This window comes from Ascaphus truei, chromosome 6 (assembly GCF_040206685.1).
Source record: "Ascaphus truei isolate aAscTru1 chromosome 6, aAscTru1.hap1, whole genome shotgun sequence".
Lineage (NCBI taxonomy): Eukaryota > Metazoa > Chordata > Amphibia > Anura > Ascaphidae > Ascaphus > Ascaphus truei.
This window is the reverse complement of record NC_134488.1, coordinates 44,860,587-44,887,726: the sequence shown is the minus strand read 5'-3', so window position 1 is coordinate 44,887,726 and position 27,140 is coordinate 44,860,587. Positions and strand designations below refer to the sequence as shown.

Below are 27,140 nucleotides of genomic sequence, written 5' to 3'. Positions count from 1 at the left end.
ATAGGCTAAAGCAGTAAAATTCCGGGCATTATTGAAAACCTTCTCTCTGATTGGTTAAAATTCCGGGCATTGTCCAATCAGTAATGCCCGGAATTTAAGCAGCTTGCAATGTGTAGTTTTCAATGTGTTTATTTCCATCCAATCAGCTTTCAGAACAGCTGGGGCAGGGGATTCGTCTGAATGAAGTAACAGCTCTGCGACAGGGCAGGGGATTGGTCAGGACGTATCAGCCACAGGTTGACTCCTCCCACTCCCGAGCTGACTGAGATATTCTGAGCAGATTCAGTTGAATTGGGGTGGGGTGGGGGGGGGGGGGGGGGGGGGGTTGGGGGTTGGGGTGTCGGTGGCGGGAGAGAATCTGCAAAGAAGTAAGTGGCTGTCTGTAGTTTCTTTGTGGCTGCAGTTTGTGTGTGTGTGTCAGTAGCCGTGTGTGTGTGCTGTGCTGTTGTATATCTGTGTAGTGGTGCTGTGTGTATAGAGCTCCAATGTGTGTGTGTGTGTCAGTGTCAGGAGCAGTGTTTATGGGTGTAGCATGTGTGTGTAGCAGCAGTTTGTGTGTGTGTGTGTAGAGTTGCTGAGTTGTTTGTAGAGGTGCTGTGTTGTGTGTAGAGGTGTTGTGTGTATATAGGTGCAGTTGTGTGTGTGTGTGTGTGTGTGTGTGTATGTTGTGTGTGTAGAGGTGCTGTGTTGTGTGTAGAGGTGCAGTGTTGTGTGTGTGTGTGTGTGGGGGGGGGGGGTGTAAAGGTGCTGTGTTGTATGTAGAGGGTGGGGGGGAGAGTGCAATGTTTAGTAAGTGGCTGCATTTTTTATTGTGGCTGCAGTGTGTGTGTGTGTGTGTGTGTGTTGTGCTGTTTTATGTGAAGCAGCAGTTTGTGTGTGTGTAGAGCTGATGTGTTAGAGCTCCAGTGTGTGTGTGTGTGTGTGTGTGTGTGTGTGTCAGTGTCAGCAGCAGTGTTTATGGGTGTAGCATGTGTGTGTAGCAGCAGAGTTTGTGTGTGTAGAGCTGCTGTGTTGTGTGTGTGTGTGTGTGTGTAGCTGCTGTGTTGTGTGTGTAGAGGTGCTGTGTTGTGAGTGTAGAGGAGGTGCTGTGTTGTGTGTCTAGAGCTCCAGTGTGTGTGTGTGTGGTGTGCTTGTGTGTGTAGAGCTGCTGTGTGTGTAGAGGTGCTGTGGTGTGTGTGTGTGTGTGTGTGTGTGTGTGTGTGTGTGTGTGTGTGTGTGTGTGTGTGTGTGTGTGTGTGTGTGTGTGTGTGTGTGTGTGTGTGTGTGTGTGTGTGTGGGGGTGGGTGTACACAGAGGGGGCGGCAGTGTGGGGATATAGATATCTGTATTTACCATTTTATTTTAATAAAAAAAATCTATTTAACTATACAAAAGTGTCTATTATTTATGAAATAAGCCTACATTTAGCCAATAATAGTAATAATCCCCCAGAACAGGGCATTACTGGCCAATAATGCCCTGGCTGGGTTAAAGTCCCTTGGCTTAGCCTCGGGCCTTCAACTCTTCCAGCCAGGGCATTATTGGCCAGTAATGCCCTGTTCTTCTGGGATTATTACTTAAGTATAGGCTAAAGCTGTAAAATTCCAGGCATTATCAAATCCCTGCTCTCTGATTGGTTAGAATTCTGGGCATTATCCAATCAGTAATGCCCAGAATTGTTGCTGCTTGCAGAGTGTTTATTTCCAATGTGTTTATTTCCAGCCAACCAGTTTTCAGAACAGCTCTGAGACAGGCCAAGGGATTGGTCAGGAGGAAGGAACAGCTCTGAGACAGGGCATGGGATTGGTCAGGAAGAAGCAGCAGGCTGTGACTCCTCCCCCTCCCTCCGTAAACAGAGCTGACAGACTTAATTGAGAGAAGGGAGAGAGAGTGTAATGTAAATGTGTCTGCAGTGTGTATGTAGCTTCAGTTTCTGTCTGTCTACAGTAGTGTGTAGCTGCAGTTTGTGTGTTGTATGTGTGTGTAGCTGAAGTTTGTGTGTTTTATGTGTGTGTAGCTGCAGTTTGTGTGTGTGTAGCTGCAGTTTGTATGGGTGCAGTTTGTGTGTTGTATGTGTGTGTAGATGCAGTTTGTATGTGTGAAGCTGCAGGTTTTATGTGTGTAGCTGCAGTGTGTAGCTGCAGTTTTTGTGTGTCTTTGTGCGTTTGTAGCTGCAGTGTGTGTGTGTGTGGCTGCAGTTTGTGTGTGTAGCTGCAGTTTGTTATGTGTGTGTATGTGTGTGTGTAGAACTGCAGCGCACGTGGTGCTGTTGTGTTGTGTGTGTGTGTAGCAGCAGAGTTTGGATGTAGCTACAGAGTGTGTGTGTGTGTGCACACAGAGGGGGCGGCAGTGTGTGGATATAGATAGCTGCAGTGTAAGCGTATATGGAGGTGCTTTAATGTATTTACCATTTTATTTTAATAAAAATCTATATACAGTAATTGCACAGCTTCGCCTCGGGCCTTCAACTCTTCCAGCCAGGGCACTATTGGAAAGTAATGTCCTGTTCTTCTGGGATTATTACTTAATTAAACCTCCCTTTCCTTGCAAGCCACAAAATACCCAACATGTTCATAGTCTATTATTTGAGTACTTAATTTGTTTTTGTATTTCCCAAAACTCTTAATATTAAACCCTGTATCTCTAAGAGCTTTCTTTGCAAATTCCTCATCATAGGTCAGCATGGAAAACTTGTGTTGATCAATCATGTAATATGAAACGTTGAGAAACACAAACAGGATCAAATGCCCTCCCACCTTCAGAAATGATGACATTTTTTTCAGGTTACTGAGATAACTGTCATGATCTTTGCTAGCAGCTTCCAAGTACCAAACACTGATCAGCCCGTCTGCTTGTGGCACCACAACAGGGTCCAATGGGTTGGCTTTGGTGAAATCACATTTCACAACACGTGTGATTGCTCTTCTTACTTTTTCTTCTTTCTCCTCCCATCCCTCACTGAAAAACAATGAATTGTTTATTCAGATACAGTAAATACGTAAAACACATACTGTACATTACAGAATTACGTCTCTAGCACTCATCCGCTTTTATAACTATCATATGTTTATTGTGACTGTTTGCAACCTGATGCCGACTTAAGCGGGAAAACTGTACAATGTGGAGAGACTTTTGCAGCCCCCTCATTGGGTACTATTATTTCAGTTAAAGGGTTAACAGCCTTAATATATATTACAAAAATAGGGGAGAGAAAGCACACCATCTATATAAAACAATTAGCTCCCAGTTGGCAAGAGCACGAGTTATTAATAGTATTAAAAAAAATACTTCACCAAAATCAAAATACCAGGGAAGGAGATGCAGCACTGCAGGTACATGAAAAAGGGTATTCAATCCATATCTAAATGTATCCAATGTCTCGGTGCCATCTCAGCGCCCCTTCAAATTTGTATGACATAACTTTTTGCAATGAAAGGGTAAATCCTATACTCATTACATTGCCTTCAGGCTATTCCAAGACATAACAATGATAATCAGAGTCTGGATGTGAGATGGGGCAGCTTTTGGATGTTGCTAAATATCGTAGCGTCATTCCCATGCACAGAGATCTGAGGATCTCCGTTTTAGGTAAACTGCTCGTTACCATATGATTTGCATATTTGTAAGCTTAAGGTCCGTTAACATTTATTGAGCCATTATTTTTAAGGAAAATGGCAGGATATCACGGCACTAAGCACTTTTATGGATATGCGTTACCGATATCGATACGTTAAATTGAGATAACATAATGTTAAAAAATAAACCACCTTCTGAGGATCTACCTCTCAATTTTATGATTTAACACAAAAAGGGGATGTTATCAGTTAAAATCCTCAACTGCATCAAGTTTCTATATTTCTCTCACCTTGCATGTACAATATGGGATTATTCTCACAAACATAATTATGTTGTGAGATTATTTACTTGCAATTGATGCAAGGTTGTTTTTATACAGTACATGCAGTATATATTGTGATACTCATGGACTCTGTATGTGAGCAGTTTGCATTATGCAGGCTTTCCAGGGTGTGAAAGGTTAGCATCTCTTGAGAGGCAGTCTACAGGTGCACCCAATTCAGACTGAACTCCTGATTGCAAAGGTTTTAAATGACAACCTGCCAGAGGAGAGAGAGACTTTTTTCCAACCAGTTGGACACTGGATGGTACGGATCCCCAGGCCTGCTGGGAGCAATTGCGAATCCCACCCAGGAACCTGAGCCACAGCCCATGGAAGAAGCAAGGCTACCTTTCTGCAAGGTGCCGCAGTACCCAGATGGATTGACTGGAGACTCTTGGGATAAATTTCACAGCACCTCAAATTAAAGACAATATATTTTTTATTTTATAGTTTGTAGTGGTTATAACTGGAAATGTTACTAGCTACTCAGTTGTCAGTGAGTGCCATAAATGTTTAGTTAGCCTAACTAATGTGGAGTAGGCTTTGTTTTATGGTTTGTGTTTTGACATTAAAGGCACAGAGGTCTATTCAAGTAGCTCACATCACATCGCAGCTGCAACTCGCAAGCAACTCGCAGGTTTGATCTCGACACCTGAAGGGTGGCGAGATGGGATCTGTGATGTGACTCTGAAGAAAACATGTATTTTTACTGCATCGGATTGAAGCCGGGCTCTGGAGTTCACATGCATTAATATCAGCTCTGGCTTTCAGAGAATTTCGGGCTTTTCAGAGACTCTGATACACTCCTGCCGATCGATATACTGTCGCTGAGGTGACGTCATCACGCAGCGTCCCGTGATGGAGAGGTAGCGGTACACGCGGAGGCTGCTCCTGCAGCCATCAGGCTCACCCCGTGTGCAGCAGTCCTAATTGTGGAACCTCACGAGCTGCTCCAGTCTAGTCAGGACTATCGGTGGACCCACTGAGCATCACCACGTAGTGCGGAGCCCAGCTGTTCTAAAGGGCAACCCCCTGTGGAGACGCCGACCGCTTGATGATCCTATGAGAGTCCTGCTCCGTAGCTGCTGTATACAATACCTGCTGAAAGAAGCTAACATCTGACTTCCACACCAGCTGTCGCCGAGTGGTAACCAGTGTTTATACACCAAATGCTTGTTATATCTTATCTGATGTACGCAGTATAATTATCCCTTATTTAATACACAGTTGTGTTTACATACTTCACTAGGTGTAGGGCGCCTGCTTTAGCAAAAGTCTTACCCTGATCCTTCTGGTTCAAGCCTCCATAAGATTCTAACTTTCCCTGCTGTCTGGGCTTCTCCAGTACTTCTCTGCTGGTGTGTAGCTCTTTCCCCCAGAAGCACCTTTGAATAGTCTGCCAGCAGCTCCAGCAGGCTCACAAGGCTCACATAGCCTCTCTCTCTCCTTGTCTCTTCAAATCTCCAACAAAAAATACTTATCTGCTTCACTGCTTTCCCTTATATAGGGCTTACTGCCTATATATTACATTGAAGGGGCTGGCAGCCAAATAGAGCACAGATTGTGATAGTGCAGCCAATGAGAATCGTGCCTATGAGTATGAAACCCAGCAACCATTTTCCTCGCTATCCGTATAACCTCGGTGGTCCCGGCACCTCTGGGTCTAGGTAAAACAAAGGTTCTCTCTGAAGATAACAAGTCAACAGCCCTTCCCCCTCACCATGTGCCACAAACCTGCGTGCCTTTGCAATTAACACAGGTAATTCATTACTTGGGCTGGTTGCATTGGAATGCTAATCCACATCTGGCTGTATAGACATTAATACATAATGTATAAAACACAATACACAATCTTAATCAATCCATATCTCTTATGAAACCTTATATACAGTATGTGTGGGACTCCTCGTAATTCTCCTTGCGTATACCAAATAGTGCCTGCACACCGGGGAGAATTAGGGGACTACCAGTAACTCAGCTCCCGAACTCCTGCAAACAAAACAAATACATTTTCACCCAAATATCCCACCTAAATCTTACACTCCTGAAGTTTCAGGACTCTGGGACAAAAGGAACATGAAAAGTGGAAAAGCAGGGGTCACTTTAACTTTTGCATGTTACATTACAGGGCCCCTGGCTTATGGTGCTATGTAGCTGCCAGGGACACACAGTTTTCAGGGGTAACCAGATGGGCTTAAACTTTATTGTATAGCCTGGCTACCCCTTCCCATCACATTAACCATCAGTGGATCTCATCAATACAGGTGAATGCGTCACCTTAGATACACGCAAAAAGTGACCTCTGGATCACAGGTGGGAATAACCCCTATACCGACATGAAATACAACTATAGCAAAAAGAGAAACCCACAGTACAGCCCAATACTGTATGTGGGTATAAAGATCTGTGGCATAACCAATTAATGGTAAAACTACTCATACTCATAAGTGCTGCACCTACAGCCAAGGGAATAAACCATAATATAGTATATTGTAGTCTACAGATACAATAAAGAATACTGAGTAGTAAAGCTACAAACAGTAGTATACTAATAATCACTGTGAAAGCAACTGATAATAATCTGTGGCTATATTGCAAGGCTCATGCAGGCTGTAAGCACACCTCTAAAACAAAGGCATTTGCAGAGGGAAAAACCTCCTATCCACAACTGGATCTATTGACTGGCAAAGGCATACCTTCAGAAGTAGATCTAAGCTAGGGTAGCAACACTGCACTATGACAGACTCTGGCTATACAGTGTGGTTCAAGCAGGCTGGAGAAAAGGCACATATCATGGAACCAGATTCCTATCTAGAACAGGGTATCATTGTAAACTCAGTTATAAGGAGAGGGAGTGTGGCTCAGTGAGTAACGACACTGACTGCACTGAGAGCTTGAAGTAGGGAGCTGGTTCAATTCCTGTTGTCGGCTCCTTGTGACCTTGGACTAGTCACTTTATCTCCCTGTGCACCAAAAACATAGATTGTAAGCTCTATGTGGCAGGGACCTGTGCCTGCAAAATGTCTCTGTAAAGCGCTATGTAAAACTAGCAGCGCTATACAAGAACATATTATTATTATTATTATGTCCAGACAACCAACTATACCAGGAAAATAAGATATAGTATAATGTGCTACAGAGGTCCTGCAGTGAACGTAAGGAGTAAGAGGCAATATATGACCACGGTGGCTCTCAGAGAGGGTGGTTAGCTCTCCCTGGTGGGTATCGGTGTTGGGGTTATAACCCCTTAATTACTACAGTGGTTAGTGGCCAGTAGTTAGTTTTTTTTATTTTAATGTAGCTGTCCATGGAGGAGGTGGAGGATTGTGATAAGGATGAGGGTGGCCTTCATCCTGGCAGGGGTAAGTAGAACTTTCATTTACAATATGCTGGCTGGGTAATGGTAAAATGCGCTATTATCCAGATCTGGATTACAGAGATTTATCTGTACTGTACTGTTTGTTTTTTGTGGGGGTGAGGGGGTTGTTGGGGGTAGAGGGAGTGGGTTTTCAGGTGCCCATTCATTGCTATTGGGGTTATCTTTGCTCCCATTGAGGGCATAGGCAACCGCACTGGCAATCAATGGGTGTATTGGCTAGTATTGTATTTTAATGTTTATTGGGGGAAGAGGGGGTGGGTGAATGAGGTAGTTGCCCTGGGGTGGGTGTCACGGTAGCTTGTGACAGAGTATAATATACACCAAAATCTCTGGGTTGAATTGAACACGACTTAGATATAATAAATATAGTTTATTTCTTAAAGATGGAGAACACACAAGATGATACAAATAACAGACAAGAAATAGACACTTACTTAAGGCTTGGACAATGAAGCAATCAGGTACAGGATTGGCAATTCATTCAGCAATACAGGTTCCAATGAAGATATCACGAAAAAACAATGGGTATTGGGCTTACACTTGTTTATATGGAGTTTCAGCTCCATACCTTAACCTTTGGGCGCCTAAAAGTCTATCAGACTTCTTTCTACTCAGGAAACCCTTTTGTCTGTAAGTGTGAATTATGGCCATTTCAAAGCCACGCGGCTTTCCTCCATTAGAATCAATATGGCCGGCGCCTCCATAGGAAATGCATAGGCCGGCGCCGCTATAGGATTCAAAGGAACCTCCGCTCCCATTAGAGTCAATGGCGCGACCCTTGTTGCGAGCGCGACCCTTTACGGGGGTCCTTCATTCTCGGACACAGTGGTGGTCGAGTGTGGGGGTTCCCAGGGTCTAGGGACAAAAATAATTTTATTCCTGGGTGCCCTAGAACCTAAGATTCCCATGCCAATTGTATTTGAACTTGAACTAGTGTGATCAAAAGCTCTTTTTTAGATATTGTATCCGCTTCTGCGGTCTGCGGTTTGGATGGCTGCCAACCCGTTCCTGGAGGTCGGCGTCGAGGAATCCCCATTGAAATTAATGGCTTCATTGACTTACAATGGGGAACCGCCGCTCCTCCTCTCGGGCACCACCTGCAGGTCTTCTGATGAAAATGGGCCCAAATCGCCAGTTTCCCCATAGGATCGTATGGAGCTACAATGGCGACCTATGGAGAGCTGCAAAATGGAGACTGCAAAGGCGGGAAAATGGAACAAAGGGCTATAATCACTCCTTAACTATTAATCTTTTCCCTCCCGCATCGATCCCAGTGTATGTGTTGGTGCAGACACTGGAAAGGGAACAATACATATGTACAGGGGAATACACATTTGGGTGCTGAAGCAGGGTAAAAACACATTACTGGACCGCAGTCCAGTTAACCCCATGCCTCCCAAGTGAGCGCAGGGCGTGGCCAAATGGGGTGTAACCCCTTTAATACCGTGTCAAACCCCCTCTCCCATGACAGTGGGTGGTTAGGATCTTGTGTGGGTGTTGGGAGTGGTTAACCCCTTCATTACCTTAGCGGGTACTACTGCTAAGGTAATCCTTCATTACCTTAGGGGATACTACCGCTAAGGTAATTAAGGGGTTATACCTCCTGCAACCTTCATGGTAGGCCTAACCATCCTGTGGCAACAACTCCCTTCATCCACCTCCTCTACCCCAACAAACCAGGTACTCTAATTAGCTAGCCTCTAAGGTAATTAAGTTGTTTTTATTTGATTTAAACAATGCAGGGAGATACCTGCTCCCCAAACTGGGGCTTGTTAGACAGGAAGCAAGGGATCCCCGAGGCTGAAATGAATGCGTTTCAGCTCCAGAGATCCCAATACTGTCTTATTAAAATCAAATAAAAACCGTACGATCGCCTGTAAGAGCTGTGCAGGGAGATCGCCCCTATGAGCTGTGCAGACAGACACAGCTCTCTCTGTGCAGGGAGACACAGCTCTCTCTGTGCAGGGTGATCGTCTGTAAGAACTGTGCAGGGAGATGGCGCTCTCTGTGCAGGGAGATCGCCTGTAAGAGTTGTGCAATGAGATGCAGCTCTCTCTGTTCAGGGTGATCGCCTGTAAAAGCTGTGCAGGGAGATGCAGCTCTCTCTGTGCAGGGAGATCGCCTGTAAGAGCTGTGCAGGGAGATGCAGCTCTCTCTCTGTTCAGGGTGATCGCCTGTAAAAGCTGTGCAGGGAGATGCAGCTCTCTCTGTGCAGGGAGATTGCCTGTAAGAGCTGTGCAGGGAGATGCAGCTCTCTCTGTGCAGGGTGATCGCCTGTAAAAGCTGTGCAGGGAGATGCAGCTCTCTCTGTGCAGGGAGATCGCCTGTAAGAGCTGTGCAGGGAGATGCAGCTATCTCCGGGCAGCTGTGGAAAACAAATAGGTAGCGCTATATCCCACAAATAGGCTGGCTGCCTGCGATATAACCCTGACCCCTCTTCAGGCAATAGAAATGGAAAAAATGTTATATCTGTGGCGCTCTGCACTATTATATATAAAACAATTAATAATTGGTAATAAAATATATGTAATATAAGGATGTTATACAACCAGTATCATGGATTTCGCCCGTCCATATAGATGCTCCAAGTGATGTAGGTGAACATGTAAATAAAAAAATCAAATCATAGCATAATACTGCAAACAAACAAACAAGCAACATACAACACTAGACAAACGCTGAGAACAACAGGTGACAAATTACAAAAACATTTCATTATGACACATCATTAATATCTTTAAAAATACACATAAAATACATATATTAGGGTTCTAGCAAGACACTCCAACTCAGGTGGGGGTACCTGCTTACCGAAGGCAAGAAGGTATCAGGCGTTGGATAGGTTAAAGAGTATACCCTCTTATGGAAAGCTGCTACCGTTGCTGACACCTGGGCTCAGACGAGTAGTTCTCCTGTGTGGCAGGGACAGGCTTCCCCAGCCAGCGGCGTCTGCCTCCGTCCGCAATCAGCACTGTCCACACGCGGTGGTGGCTGTGGAATGGCAGCCATAGATGCTTCCTGTCCCGACAGCGCCAAACGATGTGATTTTGAAATGCAGGAGATTCATACACCAACAAATGGCAGCCCGCAGATAGCAGCTAACAGCTCCAAGGGGGACAGCAATCACACCCGAGAAGGAAGGACCACATAGAACCACCCTACACGTTTCGAAAGTCCTGCTTTCTTCCCTCAGGGGTAAAATGTGATAAAAAATAGTCCCTGTGAGTCCCGGTATATGTAGTTCCAGTTTAAAGAAACAGTGCGCAATTGCAAGATTGGTCATGCGCAGGTGGATGGACTGGGACACTCAGCGTTTGACGATACATGGCAACACACAAGATACATGACAAAAAAAGGAAGAATAAAAACAATAAACAAAAGACAAAATACAATGAATGAGATATAATGGCATAATGAATAATGCAATATTAAATAATGCAAAAGTATAAATGATAATATTCATAAACCTTTACATCAACATGTTAGCAATATATATGTATTAACATGAAATAATTAAGTAATACAGGGCGATAAATAACAATAAATGACCCTACTGGTCATATCTATAAAAAGCCAGAACATGGAATGAGCGAGAAATATGTTGAGTAGAACGTGACCCTAACATACTATGACTGATAATGATAAGTCTGGTGGAAATTAACTGGTGATAATTTCAATAACACGGTTGTCATAGACTATGTATAGTGATATACTTACAGCAAGTCTGACGTGTAACTACGTGATATGTGACGCATAATATCTAATAAGGTGATGTATGTGAGAGTGTGTGTGTGTATAATTGTAAATTCTAATAATCAGTGAGATGATGATATAGTAGGGAAGAAAAATGAATATATTAAAACTACAAAAAAATCACTATATCTCATATATTAATCACATGTGTTCTAATTTTTCTTTTTCTTTTTAGCATTTCTTTTTAGTATTTTGTAGTTTTAATATATTCATTTTTCTTCCCTTCTGTGTGGACTGATTGCGGACGGAGGCAGACGCTGCGGGCTGGGGAAGCCAGTCCCTGCCACACAGGAGAACTACTCGTCTGCGCCCAGCTGTCAGCAACGGTAGCAGCTTTCCATAAGAGGGTATACTCTTTAACCTATCCAACGCCTGATACCTTCTTGCCTTCGGTAAGCAGGTACCCCCACCTGAGTTGGAGTGTCTTGCTAGAACCCTAATATATGTATTTTATGTGTATTTTTAAAGATATTAATGATGTGTCATAATGAAATGTTTTTGTAATTTGTCACCTGTTGTTCTCAGCGTTTGTCTAGTGTTGTATGTTGCTTGTTTGTTTGTTTGCAGTATTATGCTATGATTTGATTTTTTTATTTACATGTTCACCTACATCACTTGGAGCATCTATATGGACAGGCGAAATCCAGGATACTGGTTGTATAACATCCTTATATTACATATATTTTATTACCAATTATTAATTGTTTTATATATAATAGTGCAGAGCGCCACAGATATAACATTTTTTCCATGTCTCCAGGCAGCACTTACATACTGCAGGCAGATCGCAGCAGTGGAACTTAGAAAAAGACTGAGATAAGGACACTGCTATCCCAAGCGATATTGGTGTTTTCCTACCTCACGGTTTCTGACTTGCGATAATTCTTTCTGAATACCATGATAACACAAATGTCAGACCATGGTGATAACATCGAAGCTACAAGAAATAGCCCTACAGTGTGGGTATTCAATACTGTGTTTTCGATGTTGAACAATAAACCACTGAAGAGTTTGTTAAGGCCTAGGGTGAACAGATGTCCTGGTTTAGCCGAGACAGTCCCCGTTTTTTAATGCCTGTCCCGGCTACCAGACATTCTTTAACATGTCCCCGTTTTTCTGAGTTTCCCGGTTTTGACCATCAGAGCAGGGGGGCAGCAGAGAGCAGAGAATGCTGGAAGAGAGGAGAGCAGGGGGCATCACAGAACAGAGAATGGTGACAGGGAGGAGAGCAGGAGGAGAGCAGGGGGGCAGCAGAGAGCAGATAATGCGGGCAGAGAGGAGAGCAGGAGGAGAGCAGTGGGTGCAGCAGAGAGCAGAGAATATTGTCAGAGAGGAGAGCAGGAGGAGAGCAGGAGGAGAGCAGAGGGGGGCCGCAGAGAGCAGAGAATGCTGGCAGGGAGGAGAGCAGGAGGAGAGCATGGAACCCCAGCATTGAGACCCGAAAGTGAGTCAGTGTCTGCTGCTAGGGCTCAAGATGGCTTCCCACCCTCACCCATGCTCCACCATAGTGATAGGTAGGGTGAAGAATGGGGAGAGAGAAAACACACACACACACACAAGTAAGAGAGAGAGACACAGCATGGGGAAAGAGAGAGACACACGGCATTTGGAGAGAGACAGAGCATAGGGAGAGAGAGACACAGCATGGGGAGAGAGAGAGACAGCATGGGGGGGAGATAGAGAGAGACAGCATGGAGAGAAAGAGACACACATGCGAGAGACAGCATGTGGGGCGAGAGAGAGAGGCACACAGCATGGGGGAGAGAGAGATAGAGAGAGACACAGCATGGGGAGAGATAGAGAGAGGGACAGCATGGGGGGAGAGAGACAGCATGGGGAGATAGAGACAGCATGGGGAGATAGAGACAGCATGGGGAGAGAGAGACACATCATGGGAAGAGAGAGACACACATCATGGGGAGAGAGACACACACAGCATGGGGAGAGAGATGGAGGGGCAGCATGGGGGGAGAGAGAGAGACACAGCATGGGAAGAGAGACACATCATGGGGAGAGAGACACAGCATGGGGAGAGAGAGAGACACACGGCATGGGGAGAGAGAGACAGCATGGAGAGAGAGTGAGAGTGAGAGAGACACAAAATGGGGAGAAAGAGAGAGAGAGATAGAATGGGGGAGAGAGAGAGAGAGACAGAATGGGGGGGGGAGAGAGAGAGAGATAATTGGGAGAGAGACAGACACAGAATTGGGAGAGAGACAGATGGGGAGAACGAGAATGGAGGGATGGGGAGAATGGGAATGGAGGGATGGGGGGAGAATGGAGGGATGGAGGGAGAATGGAGGGATGGGGGGGGAGAATGAAGGGATGGGGGAAACGAGAATAGAGGGATGGGGGAACGAGAATAGAGGGATGGGGAGAGAGAGAGAATGGAGGGATGGGGGGAGAGAGAGTGGAGGGATGGGGGGGAGAGAGAGAATGGAGGAATGGGGTGAGAGAGAGAATGGAGGGATGGGGGGAGAGAGAGAATGGATGGATGGGGGAAAGAGGGAATGGAAGGATGGAGAGTATAGAGAGAATGGAGGGATTGGGGGAGAGAGAGAATGGAGGGATGGGGGAGAGAGAGAAAGGAGGGGGGAGAGGGAGAATTGAGGGATGGGTGAGAGAGAATGGAGGGATGGGGGAGAGAGAATGGAGGGATGGGGGGAGAGAGAGAATGTAAAATGATCAATTCCCCAGTTTCACATTTACTGAGGCTGGTGGATGGAAACGGAAACACACACACGCACACACACACATACTCTTGACCTTTTCCCCTCAAGCTCACAGACAAACATAGCTGCATGAGAGCGATCCACGGCTCCTGGTTTTAACCATTTTTCTATTTCTCTTATGCTCTATATAGTAGTTCTCGGTATATTAACTCTGAAGCATGTCTAGACCGGCCAACAAAAGGTTCCTCGTGCAATCTCCTGATCAAATAGGTATGGAAGAAGAATGCAGTATATAGTAGAGTGTTACTAATCCAGGATTACGAAGTGTATCCCTTAGAGTTCCATTCGATATGGGGTATTACTAACTCTGATACTGCCTGTTTAACCCTTACTACGGGTAACAAGTCTAAGCACCTCCACAGCATAGGAGTGAGAGCTACCAGGGTATGAAAGCCAGAATGATGTTTGCCACATGATTTTGTCTAAAACCAGAATATTAGTTTCTGTGAAGTATTATTTACGACTGAATAAAGCACGTACTGCATTTGTTTACAAAAGTTCCTGGCGCCCATCCTTGTTAGATCCAAGCATCAACGCCCAGCCTGCACTTACCCAGCACCCTGCAAAGGCCTGAGAGACTGAGCACTGCCAATGTGTATAGTAGAACTGATGTCACATCCTTTAGAGCCGGGTAAGGAGGATTACACTTGAAAGCGAAAACAGACCATAAAGCCACAGTATATTTCTTTGTATTCCCATGTTCAGAGTACATGTGCCTGTACTGTGTCCTATTCTGAATAGTTTCTATAGAAAATATGATTATTTAAGACATTATCCTTCCCTGTGCTTGTGACCTCACATCCCTGTTTCTGTAGGTAATCCTGGGAGGGAATCCTCCAGCTGACTCTGGGAATTCCCTAAGGTCCAGATATTCATAATGCTGGATTCATTTGTCAGGGCTATTTGGGTCATATGTGAACAGAATGCAGGACAAGAGCACTATAAAAGGGTTTGTCAAGGACTCTGCTTCTCTGTCTCCCTCCTCCTGCACTGAAGGCCTTGCTACTGTACATTACACTCCTACCTAGAGGGGAACGCCATACGGCTGGCTGCTTAATCTGATGTCATTGAGCCTGCAAATTGCACACTGCTGTGTATATTTCCCCTGCTGATTGGGGAGGAGGAATGTGAAGTAACAGACCTCTCCAGAAGTTTGTTCCATTCTGTCAGGCCCAGTGGGACATGAACCTGTGACCTCTACTGTTCATGGTCCACTATCTCAGTGTATGTTTGAGCTGCTGCTAATACTACTACTTCTGCTCTGAAAGCCTATTGAGTTTCAGACTCATTGATACACCCCTGACTTTCTATACAGTATAAACAAGCTCCTACAATTTGCCTTTGTATCCAGCAGTCCTGTGTTATCCATATGACCTGTCTGACCCCAGCCTTTTGCCCTAATTCCTGATTTCTGCCTGCCCTGACCCCAGTTTGTTTGACTACGCTATTGATCTTACCCTGAAACTGCTCCGCCCAGCCCCTGTCTATGGTCATGATCCAGACTCAGTCCAGTCCTGCCCAGTCCTGCCCATTCCAGCCATTGGGATCCACTCTCAATCTTGAACCCATTATCATTGGTGCCTAGTACCTAGCCTATATTGGGCTGAAACAGTGGCTTGGGCTGAAGGAGCGGCTCAGTGAGTAAAGACACTGACTCTGGCACTGAGTTTGAACCAGGGGAACCTGGATCAATTCCTGGTGTCGGCTCCTTGTAACCTTGGGCAAGTCACTTGATCTCACTGTGCCTCAGGCACCAACAAATAGATTGTAAGCTCTATGGGGCAGGGACTGTGTCTGAAAAACGTCTCTGTACATAAAACTAGCAGCGCTACACCCAAACTTCACTGGCTGGGACTCACAACGATCTGATACCAAGTATGAGATTTTAGGGAATCTCCCTCTCAAAATTTTTATAATAAAACATACAAAAATGGGATGATGTCATCAGGTAAAAACCTCAACTGTGTCATGTTTCTATATTTTACTCACTTACAGAATGTGTGATTTTTCTCACAGCCACAATTATCTTGCGCAATTAATTTACTTGCAATCAATTTAAAGTTATATATATATGTATACACATACAGTACACACAGACTTTACCTTTTCCCCTCAAGCTCACAGACAAACATAGCTGCATGAGAGCGATCCACGGCTCCTGGCTCCTTTTTTAACCATTTTTCTATTTCTCTTATGCTGACATCAGACGATTCTAACATGATGATCTCTTTGAAGTAATCACTGGCTATCAGCAGCTGAGAAATTGAGGTACCAATGCTGAGATCTATCAGAGTGTCTCCTCTCACACACCCTGCAGCAAAAGAAAAACAGTTATACACCAATCTAGCAAGTGGAGAGAGCAGTACAGTATATGAACAATGCGTGTTAGCAGGAACCTGAAGGTCAGCCATGAGAACCTGTATTCTAAAGTAGACTGGCCCATGTGCACTAAGCTATGTAATATCAGGGCAAATACAGTTAGGAAACCTAAATTAGTAACAAACATTATTTCCCCTGAGTTTAATGCATATCACAAAGGTAATTATACGCAAATACAATGGCCGTGGTTTAACTACTTAGCATAAGATTAACATCAGGTTAAATTAGCAGTGACTTGCGTTAGTTAAAAAAAATATGGCTCCGTAACACGTCTTAGAGCAAGCATGTCAAACTTGCGGCCCACGGGCCCCGCCCACAACTAACATATTTGCGGCCCAGCCCAGTGGTTTCCAATCTGTGCGCCCCGGCTTGCCTAGAAGGGCACCGTGATTATCCCTCCCCACCATCCCACCATCCCTCCGATATCCCTCCCCAATATCCCTCCCTCATGCCGGCCGGGCCGCAGGGGATTGCCTGCAGGCAGAGAGGAAGCCGGGGGCGGGGCTTCCGCTTTGTGCAGAGCACACGGTGAGAGTGTGTGTCTGCCTTCCCGCTCCTGGCTCCTCTGTCTGCTGGTGGCTGCGCGGTGTCCCGCCCCCTTCTGCCCAGGGTGATAGGAGAAGGTAGGGGAAGGGGGGAAGAGTTACTTATACATTTGCCTGTCCTGCACGGATCGCATGCCTTTCCAACCCCCCTCCCCCACAGTCACTCAGATCCGTCGCTGCCTCTGCTCTCCACTGCTCGTGTGTGTGTGTGTATCTGTGTGTGTGTGTATCTGTGTGTGTGTGTATCTGTGTGTGTGTGTGTGTGTCTGTGTGTGTGTGTGTGTATCTGTGTGTGTATCTGTGTGTGTGTATGTATCTGTGTGTGTATCTGTGTGTGTGTATGTATCTGTGTGTGTGTATGTATCTGTGTGTGTGTGTATGTATCTGCGTGTGTGTGTATGTATCTGTGTGTGTGTGTGTGTGTGTGTGTATGTATCTGTGTGTTTGTGTATATATCTGTGTGTGTGTGTGTATATATATATATATATCTGTGTGTGTGTGTATATATAATCTGTGTGTGTGTGTATATATCTGTGTGTGTATATCTGTGTGTGTGTGTGTGTGTGTGTATATCTGTGTGTGTGTGTGTGTGTGTATATCTGTGTGTGTGTCTGTGTGTGTGTCTGTGTGTGTGTGTGTGTGTGTGTGTGTGTGTCTGTGTGTGTGTGTGTGTGTGTGTGTCTGTCTGTGTGTCTGTCTGTGTGTGTCTGTCTGTGTGTGTCTGTCTGTGTGTGTGTCTGTGTGTGTGTCTGTGTGTGTGTGTGTCCAGGGAGCTGCCAGCACGGATCTCCAGAGTGTGTCTGAGAGAGAGAGAGTGTGTCTGAGAGAGAGAGAGAGTGTGTGTCTGAGAGAGAGAGAGAGAGAGAGTGTCAGAGAGAGATAGAGTGTGTGTGTGTCAGAGAGAGAGAGAGTGTGTGTGTGTGTCGGAGAGAGAGAGAGTGTGTGTGTGTCAGAGAGAGAGAGAGTGTGTGTGTGTGTGTCGGAGAGAGAGAGAGAGAGAGAGAGAGTGTGTGTGTCGGAGAGAGAGAGAGTGTGTGTGCCGGAGAGAGAGAGAGAGAGTGTGTGTGTGTCGCAGAGAGAGTGTGTGTGTGTCGGAGAGAGAGAGAGTGTGTGTGTCGGAGAGAGAGTGTGTGTGTGTGTTTCAGAGAGAGAGAGAGTGTGTGTGTGTCGGAGAGAGAGAGTGTGTGTGTCGGAGAGAGAGAGAGTGTGTGTGTGTCGGAGAGCGTGTGTGTGTGTCGGAGAGAGAGAGCGTGTGTGTGTCGGAGAGAGAGAGCGTGTGTGTGTCGGAAAGAGAGAGTGTGTGTGTCGGAGAGAGAGAGAGTGTGTCGGAGAGAAGAGACAGTGTGTGTGTGTCGGAGAGAGAGAGAGTGTGTGTGTGTCGGAGAGAGAGAGAGTGTGTGTGTATCGGAGAGGGGGAGAGTGTGTGTGTGTCGGATAGGGGGAGAGTGTGTGTCAGAGAGGGGGAGAGTGTGTGTGTCGGAGAGGGGGAGAGTGTGTGTGTTGGAGAGGGGGAGAGAGGGGGAGAGATAGAGTCAGAGAGAGAGAGAGAGAGTCAAAGAGAGTCAGAGAGAGAGAGAGGGAGAGAGAGGGAGAGAGTCAGAGAGAGATAGGGAGGGAGAGTCAGAGGGAGGGAGAGTCAGAGGGAGGGAGAGTCAGAGGGAGGGAGAGCCAGAGAGAGGTTGAGTCAGAGAGAGGGAGAGTCAGAGAGAGGGAGAGTCAGAGAGAGGGAGAGTCAGAGAGAGGGAGAGTCAGAGAGAGGGAGAGTCAGAGAGAGGGAGAGTCAGGGAGGGAGAGTCAGAGTCAGAGAGGGAGAGTCAGAGTCAGAGAGGGAGAGTCAGAGTCAGAGAGGGAGAGTCAGAGTCAGAGAGGGAGAGTCAGAGAGGGAGAGTCAGAGTCAGAGAGGGAGAGTCAGAGAGGGAGAGTCAGAGAGAGAGAGGGAGAGTCAGAGTCAGAGAGGGAGAGTCAGAGTCAGAGAGGGAGAGTCAGAGATGCCAAGTGTCAGGAAGAAAACATTAATTTTATCGTTGTTCTTGTTCTTTTTTTTTATACTGCTCTTTTCGAAATAAACCTACGTTTCTATGAAAATTGACGTTTTTGTTTTTTTGCGGCCCACCTAAACTTAAACCTTGTTTATTTGGCCCGTGTTGGCCTTTGAGTTTGACATGCTTGTCTTAGATAATCAAAGGTGATGTTAGTCCCACCCTGACCCTGAAATATGGGTTCTGCTGGAGAACGAGAGCCAGAGTCCTATTTTACTGGGGTCCCATGTGCAAATATGTTGCTGTGTTTTACAATAATGACATGTGATATGTTATCAGATTTAACTACAATATTGGAATATTTAGAATTGCTACATTTTGTGAAGATTACTTAATATTCTGTCACTACCTGAACCAGCCGAGACACAGCACAGAGTGTTTAACGCCTCAACTAATTAGGATATCATTAATTCCCTCAATGGTCTTTCTACCCATGGCTGATTTCCCCATTTGGATAGGGGACACCATATAAGATATTTTATGTTTTTAAATGTTTTGACCTATGACATTTCCCTACATGACCAGAAACATTGGTCCAAAAAAATGTTTATATGAAATTATTCTAAATAATTTTTACATTGGTGCACGAATGTGAGTGGCCGGCACATCAAAAAACAGATCTGTCCCATACATATATATATATATATATATATATATATATATATATATATAAATATATAAATATATGCAAAGGTCTGCAACCTGCCTAAGACATGCAGATGAGCATACAGTTATATTTGCATATTTGCTTTCCTGTGGAGGGTTTTTGTCACTTTTTTTACTCACCATAACTTAACTCAGTATTATGTTTTATATATATATATATATAAAACAAAACAGAGAGCGCACGCCCCATAGTGTAACACTGTAACATTTAATGTTGGGGAAGGGTGGATGGAGGGATTAAAAACACTCACAAGGTAAAGGTATATATTAAGCAATTTGTGATATATAATCACCACCAGGCATGTCCAAACTGCAGCAGGGAGTCCAAGATTCGCTGGAATAGGTCACTCAAACAGCGCTGTCCCTCTGGTTCACTTGAAATCTTCCAAAGTCATTTGGTATCAGAGTTGGCCTTGAATTCACTGCATGTGCTCCCCGGCCGTAAAGGAGCACACAACGTGATGACGTAGTGTCGTAGGTTACGTCCCTGACGCGTTTCGTCGCAACAATCATGCACAGTGGCTTAAAAGCATCCCCCTGGGACAGTTTCATCGTCTCAAAAGGAACTGTTCCAGGGACAGTGACTTTGGTCACCAATCCAAAGTACTGAGTGAAAAGTTTCTGCTGAAGGGTTATAATCCTGACCTGGTATCTGACTCTCTCAACAAGGTGATGTTATCTGACAGGTCATCATTACTTAAAAAGTGTATTATCAAAAATAAAAATACATGATATAATACTCCAAGAAATGGATCACTACAAATAGATGGGGTTTCTAGGTTTATTACGACTTTTAACCAATCCAACAGATCCATACAGGGCATATTAAATACCCATTGGGGTATTTTGAAATGTGATCCCCATTTGGGGAAAATTATTCCTGAGAAGATCCCCATTGTATATAGGAAAGCTAAAAACATCAAAAACATTCTAGCTCCAAGCAAACTTAAACCTACGGTTGCGGCTGCCGGTGCCACCTCAGTGAACCTTATTGGCAATCACAGATGTGGCAGGGGCCGTTGCATCACGTGCAAACATCTTATTACCAATATGGAGTTTGCCTACCTTCACAAAGATGAACGACATAATGTGATGGGCAATATCAATTGCCTCAGTACATTTGTCGTTTATTTAATACAATGCGGATGCGGCCTCCAATATGTAGGTCGCACCACTCGGCCCCTTAGTACTAGATTCCTGGAGCACAGGAGGAATGTGATAAATGGTGTCAGTACCCATAGTTTACCAAGACATTTTTCTAACAAACACAATAAGGATCCAGAATCCTTAAAAATTATGGGTATTGAACACATTCCTCTTAGTGAAACAGGAGGGGACCGCTTTAAAACACTTTGTAGAAGGGAGACCTTTTGGATACACCGGTTGGGGACACTCACCCCCGGTGGTCTAAATGAATGTTTAGATACCAGTACTCTGGTATAGGTCTGCCTTTACATTTTGGGTGTAATTTCTCTGAGTTAATCTCTGCTGCTTCTTTTAGCCAACCCCCTCTTTTCACCCAATCCATCCAAAATAGCCTATTCCCCCCCTCTCCCTCCCTTCCCCCCTCATTCCCCCTCCCTCCTCCCCCTTCCCATTTCCCCTCTTCCCCCTTCCCCCCCCTTCCCCCCCTTCTTCCCCCCCCTTCGTCCCCTCCCTTATCTCCCCCCCCTTACCCCCCCCCCCCTTCTTCCTTCCCTCACAAAATTGTGTGGACATTTTAGATTTCATTTTTTACAATTTTTAAATTTTCATTTACTGTGGTTTGCGTGTTATCACACTAGTATAATTAGAATTGAGAGTTTGGTCCTCTATATTTCTATATATATATATATATACTTAACTATTGTCCTAGGATAATATATTATCTAATTGTTTAATATAAGATTTTTTATAAAGATATATTTGATTAACTAAAATAGAAGTTAAAAGGTTTTTAAGTAAGTGGAATAAAATTGTTGCTTATGCAATTTGCACTAAATAGTGAAACACATTATATATTTTTAAGTTGTTTTGTATTGTATAAAATTTTTACATATATTTTACATAAATTTTTTATATATCTCTTCCCTATATTTTGGTATTTCATCAACTATATAGTGTATGCTATACTCATTTGAGGCAGTGTGTGTATATATATCATTATCTTATGTCATAGCACTGTTATGTTACTGGAGAGTCTATTAATCCCATGAATCATTTATACCTTTAGAACAATTTATATAACAAATAGTTAACTTGAACTGCTTTGGGTAAATTAAAATATACAAGCCCTTAGCTACGATCAGATTTAGGGGTGGGACTTTCATTTAGTCCATCAACCAATCAAACTTGGGACCCTCCAGTACTTAAACACTGTTAATCTTGTTCAGGGACATTCCCTTTGATAAAGTTGCATTTGTTGCGACGAAACGCGTCAGGGACGTAACCTACGACACTATGTCATCACGTTGTGTGCTCCTTTACGGCCGGGGAGCACATGCAGTGAATTCAAGGCCAACTCTGATACCAAATGACGTTGGAAGATTTCAAGTGAACTGGAGGGACAGCGCTGTTTGAGTGACCTATTCCAGCGAATCTTGAACTCCCTGCTGCAGTTTGGACATGCCTGGTGGTGATTATATATCACAAATTGCTTAATATATACCTTTACCTTGTGAGTGTTTTTAATCCCTCCATCCACCCTTCCCCAACATTAAATGTTACAGTGTTACACTATGGGGCGTGCGCTCTCTGTTTTGTTTTTTCTATAGAATCTGCTGTGGAGCTACTTATTCCATGTGAGAGCTGCCGTGGGCCCCTGGGATCTGTACATTTGTTCTGGTGCTATTTGTCAGGACTCAACATAGGGTTTGGACATTGGACTTTTATATATTTTATGTTATCTTGTGTATCCATATGTTTGGTCTAGTATAATGCTGCTTGCTGTACACTATTAATGGTATTATTTTTAGTTTAACTATATATTTACATTTATTGTCATTTATTGGTACACAATTATTCACCTTTTGGCGCTACTTTTTTCTTTTTATATATATATATATATATATATATATATATATATATATATATATATATATATATATATATATATAAATATACATATATACATTGGTGCACACAGTAATTGATACAATTAAAATAATCTATTTCAATAATAAACATACCTGGAGATAATATTTTAAATAGTTCACATAAAGGATAGTGCAACAGTTCCTCTTTACTATCAGTCTTATCAGCACCTACATATGTTTCCATCAGATTTTTAGCATCAAACTCCTCGTCGTGATAGTCTTTATGGGGTGTGGATGCCATTATGAGTCGCCTCACTCTTATAGATATCTCTGAGCTGCAGATGTAACTGAGTGTTGTCCAATACCTGGTAGAGATGAAAAATATAATTGTCAAAGTTTGCAGAGAACCTGCTGTAGTTCAAAGTTCCCGTAGCCTTGTAGAGTCTGAAGAAATTTAGTTTTGTTGTAAGTTGTGAAAACTTTAAAGGGACTGATATTTAGGTTGTTCAATCATACTGTAGAGTAAATTATTCTATTTCATCTTTGAAGATCCCTAATGTTGGTCCCATGAAGGGATTACAATCTACAAGGAATTCACAGAAAAGATATTTCAACCACAGTATTAAATAAAGATTAGCAGGGTGACCACTGTTTGCTAACCACTGTGCATCGTGAGAACATGTTGGTGACAAGCAATACTTATTTTAGATTCAATTTATTTATGATATGTTGGAATGTCTATTGTGTCCAAAGGGGAACTAGTGTTAAATGTAAAATATGTCTCTTTCTCTATTAGGTCTTGTAAACTAACCTACATTTAATCAATAACTTTCATCATCGTATAGCATTAACAACCAAGATGTTTTTAATTTTTTTATCCTCACATTGTGATAAGATGGAGTGAACGTATTAGGCCAGCTGTAGTTGTGCAAAATTAAGACAGCACTGCAGTTGTAGGTAATACCAATGTTATGTTGGGTTGCAGAATATATATATATATATATATATATATATATATATATATATATATATATATATATATATATATCAAGCATATGAGGGGAACTGGAGGATATTTTGTGCCACAGACTTTTTTCAGTCAAGCGGGAGACAAAAATATAAAGAAAATAAAATTAGCAAATATTACAATTATTAAATGCTAACGTGAGACTTCTCATGACAAATATTTTGTGCTATGTGACTTTACCAAACTTACTGACTTCTCTACATGAACCAGGAACCAGGATTAAAGTAACAATCACATGAATTATACCTGAAAGTTGTATTATAAATGAAAGAAGCACAAAATGGACAAACAATCCAATATAAATCTCTAAAATGAGAGTTATAATAAAATAAGAAAAAGGAAAGTGAGCAAAGTAAAAAATTGCAAAAGATTTAGATAAGAAACCTCACAACAGACGAGTAATAGACAAACATACAGTAAGAACAGTGACATTTCTTATTGGGATAAACCATACAGAATACAGCAGATTAGGAAAACCACAGCAGAAGGTATTACATATGTTCAGTTATTTCTCTAAGGGAAACCCAAAATGGAGCAACATAACTTTCACTGGTTATTAGAGATACTCCATAGCTATGCACACTTACACGTACTGCACCGACACACTTTATTCGAGCAAATACCCAGTATGTACCTGGCAGATACCTGGAATGCGCCGCTCCTCACCTCTGACAAGCCCCGTTGCGTTTGCCTTCCCAGCCTGGGTTCATGCCTGGCTGACGGGCGGCTGAACTGTTAAATGATAATGATTAGGATTTAATAGGCTGCAATGCTTCGCGTGTCTACCAGATGGCATAAATTCCATCCAGTGTAGTATACTTACCACTTTTACTGTCTTCTGGATTCCCGGGTTCTGTTTAGATGTGGACCTCTGTATTTAAGTTGCTTAGCTCTTGAGTTGTGATTGTATTCTTGCCTTATGTCACTTAACATGTATTTATTTAAGCACCTGCATATCAAGTGAGGTGTCATGGCTGTTACATTGTATCCACCACTCCTCGTTGTTACCATATTTGAATTAAATAGGTTCCTGCTCAGTGGATGGATGACAGGACACAGAGTATAACAAACAAACATGTGATACATGATGTGTTTGTGGAATGATTTCAATCATGAATGTTATATTTGCCAAACATATTAAAGCTTCTGCTTCTGACAATCAGCTGTTCACTTACTCATTAAACCTTGGGATACTGGGAGATATTACTAAAATAATTAACCTTTCCGTTTCCCCACTCCCTCCTCACCCCCTGCTTCATGGTGATAGATCAGATTCAAGGGCTAATTATTGGAAGGTTTAGCTTGGCCAAAAATATTTGAGATACAGTAGATTAACTGGACGTGTGCTTTGTGATGAAGACTTTTTGTCTAGCAGACTGAAGTCCTGTATTGTGCTCAATGCTGGTGTATAGTGATTCCAAACCTAGGATAACAAGAAGTGCAACTTTGTGTATTGTAATTCCATTAGGATGCCTTTAGTCTCTCTAACGTAGGATGTCTAAGATGTCACAAAATGTCTTAGCACTTGTTCAATATACTTACTCACATTTTCTGTTATTTACCTTTTCCTGAGATAGGGCACCCAGGTGGTTTGACTGCATTTTTGTGTACCTTTGGGATGCTATAAAATGTGGTCATAGTGGGGTTCAAATCCATCTTTTAACATTTTATTTAGTTTTTGCATACATGCTATGGTTGGGCCTTTTGGTTAGAGGAGAGCACCTGAGGTACCCTGGGAGATATGCTAATGGCTTTGCAAACTAAATTTAAATTGTTCTCATCTCGCACACTTCCTAAAATGATTTCCATACCAACTGTATTGAGTTGATAATCCTAAAGCACCAAGTAACTGGATGTAACGCCTGTATGCCCGCAGACCTGGCCAGTCCCCAGTACTGAGGTGGGTAAGGGTATAACACGCACCCACAGCAGTGAGGGCGTGCCCGGAGTGTGGTAATGCGTTGCCGGGCCTGGTAAGAAAGGGTTAATGTATCTTTGCAGAGTCCGGGGTGCCAGGGATCGGAGAGTAATGTGATGTCCGTAAGCCAATGTTCAAGGGTTGGAGAAAGCAGCGTAGTGAAGTCCGTAAGCCAAGGTTCAAGGGCATGAGAAAGCAGAGTAGTCAAGTCCAAAGCAGTACACAAGTTCAAGTCAAGGGAATCCAAACAGGGGCAGGGACAGGAACCAGCGCTGAAACAAACAAGGGAGCTTGGCATAGACACTGCACACACAGGAGCTACAGGAAAGCTATGCAGAGCAATGAGTAAGAGGACAGAGGGGGGTTATAAAGGAAGGGGAACCAATAGGGAAGAGAGGAGGAGCAGAGGGTTGAGTTAGAGTTTGCAGGGAAAGGTCTGATAGAGCAGGGGAGGAGACAGGGAAATAATTAAGAGATATGGCTTGTAAGCCACGGGGGGCGGAGCTAGAGTTTAGGGACTGCAGATAACTGGAACAGGTGCTCACGCCCTCTGTAAGGGTACTATGCGCGTGCACCGCACGTGTCACAGAGCGTGAGGGACGCAGCGCCGCGGGGGCGCTTGGCAATGAAGGCGAGAGGGACAGAGAGGCGGAGGAGCAAGGTAATGTGGAGGCTGGGGGAATAGAGGCACGCTGGGGGACGCGGGTGCCATGGAGGGGAGCGAGTGATCAGGAATGCGTGCGCACATTGCGGAGGACACGCACGTGGCCCGAACGCGCGTCAGGGTATGCCAACCGCGCCGCAGAGGAACGGCCGCGAGAAAAGGAAGGGAGAGAGTGAGGACGCAGGGAAGAGGGAGGGCTAGAGGCAGTGGAAACAGAGGTGACGGGGACACGTTGGGAAGCGCTAGTCCCCCGATCTGTCACAGTATCCCCCCCTTGAGGATCGGACTCCGGACGATCCTCCCACGGTTTATGAGGGAACTTCCAGCGAAACTGCCTAAAGAGCGTTGGGGCGTGAATGTGGTGAGACGGTATCCAGGAACCTTCCTCCGGCCCATAACCCTTCCAATGGACAAGGAATTGTAATCTGCCCCTGGACCAACGAGAATCGAGTATGGAGTGGACTTCATACTCTTGTTGTCCTTGAATGATGACAGGATTGGGTCTTTGAGGATGATCTGGAAAATGGGCATTTTGGATCACCGGTTTAATTAAAGACACATGGAACACCGAGGGAATCCTCATGGTAGAAGGAAGTGCCAAACGGTATGCGACCAGATTGATCCTCTCGAGGACTTTAAAAGGACCCAAGAATCTCGGGGCCAGTTTCTGAGGAGTCTTGAGCCTTATATTTTTCGAGGATAACCAAACTCTGTCTCCGGGTTTAAACGATGGGCCCGCTTGACGTCGCCGATCTGCCTTTGTCTTTTGTCTTTGAACAGCAGTTTGTAAGGTTTTTAGAATCTTTCTCCAAGAGTTTTGAAGAGTGGATACATGAGAATCCGCTGCGGGAACACCAGAGGGGAGGGAGGAGAGGGGAAGACTGCTAGGGTGGAATCCAAAATTAATGAAAAAAGACGACTCCTGCGTAGACCCATTTTTTAAGGAGTTAATAGCAAACTCGGCCCAAGGTAATAGGTCATCCCAGTTGTCTTGAGATTTGGAGACGAAGCATCTGAGATACTGCTCCAGGGTCTGATTCATTCTTTCCGTCTGACCGTTGGTCTGAGGGTGATTACCCGAAAAAAATAGAAGAGAAATCCCAAGTCTCTGGGAAAACGCACGCCAAAACTTAGAAATGAATTAAGA

The 27,140-nt window shown here is 44.0% G+C and overlaps 1 protein-coding gene across 1 annotated transcript; it reads right to left on the bottom strand.

Moving 5' to 3' along the window:
- Positions 1–1,557: 1,557 nt before the first annotated feature.
- LOC142496459 (indolethylamine N-methyltransferase-like) lies at positions 1,558–24,315 on the bottom strand. Its single transcript, XM_075603154.1, has 4 exons — positions 24,235–24,315; positions 22,538–22,749; positions 15,845–16,052; positions 1,558–2,937 (listed from the first exon to the last, which is right to left on the bottom strand). Exons 2-4 carry the CDS (start codon positions 22,683–22,685, stop codon positions 2,508–2,510), a joined length of 786 nt encoding a protein of 261 aa, XP_075459269.1. The 5' UTR covers positions 22,686–22,749; positions 24,235–24,315; the 3' UTR covers positions 1,558–2,507.
- Between the last annotated feature and the right edge of the window lie 2,825 nt (positions 24,316–27,140).

Coding starts and splice junctions, on each gene's coding strand:
- LOC142496459 (XM_075603154.1), bottom strand. CDS start 22,685: ATGGCATCCACACCCCATAAAGACTATCACGACGAGGAGTTTGATGCT. Junction 16,053..22,537: donor ATTTAAAATATTATCTCCAG/GTATGTTTATTA, acceptor CTTTTGCTGCAG/GGTGTGTGAGAGGAGACACT. Junction 2,938..15,844: donor TGTGAGCTTGAGGGGAAAAG/GTAAAGTCTGTG, acceptor ATTGTTTTTCAG/TGAGGGATGGGAGGAGAAAG.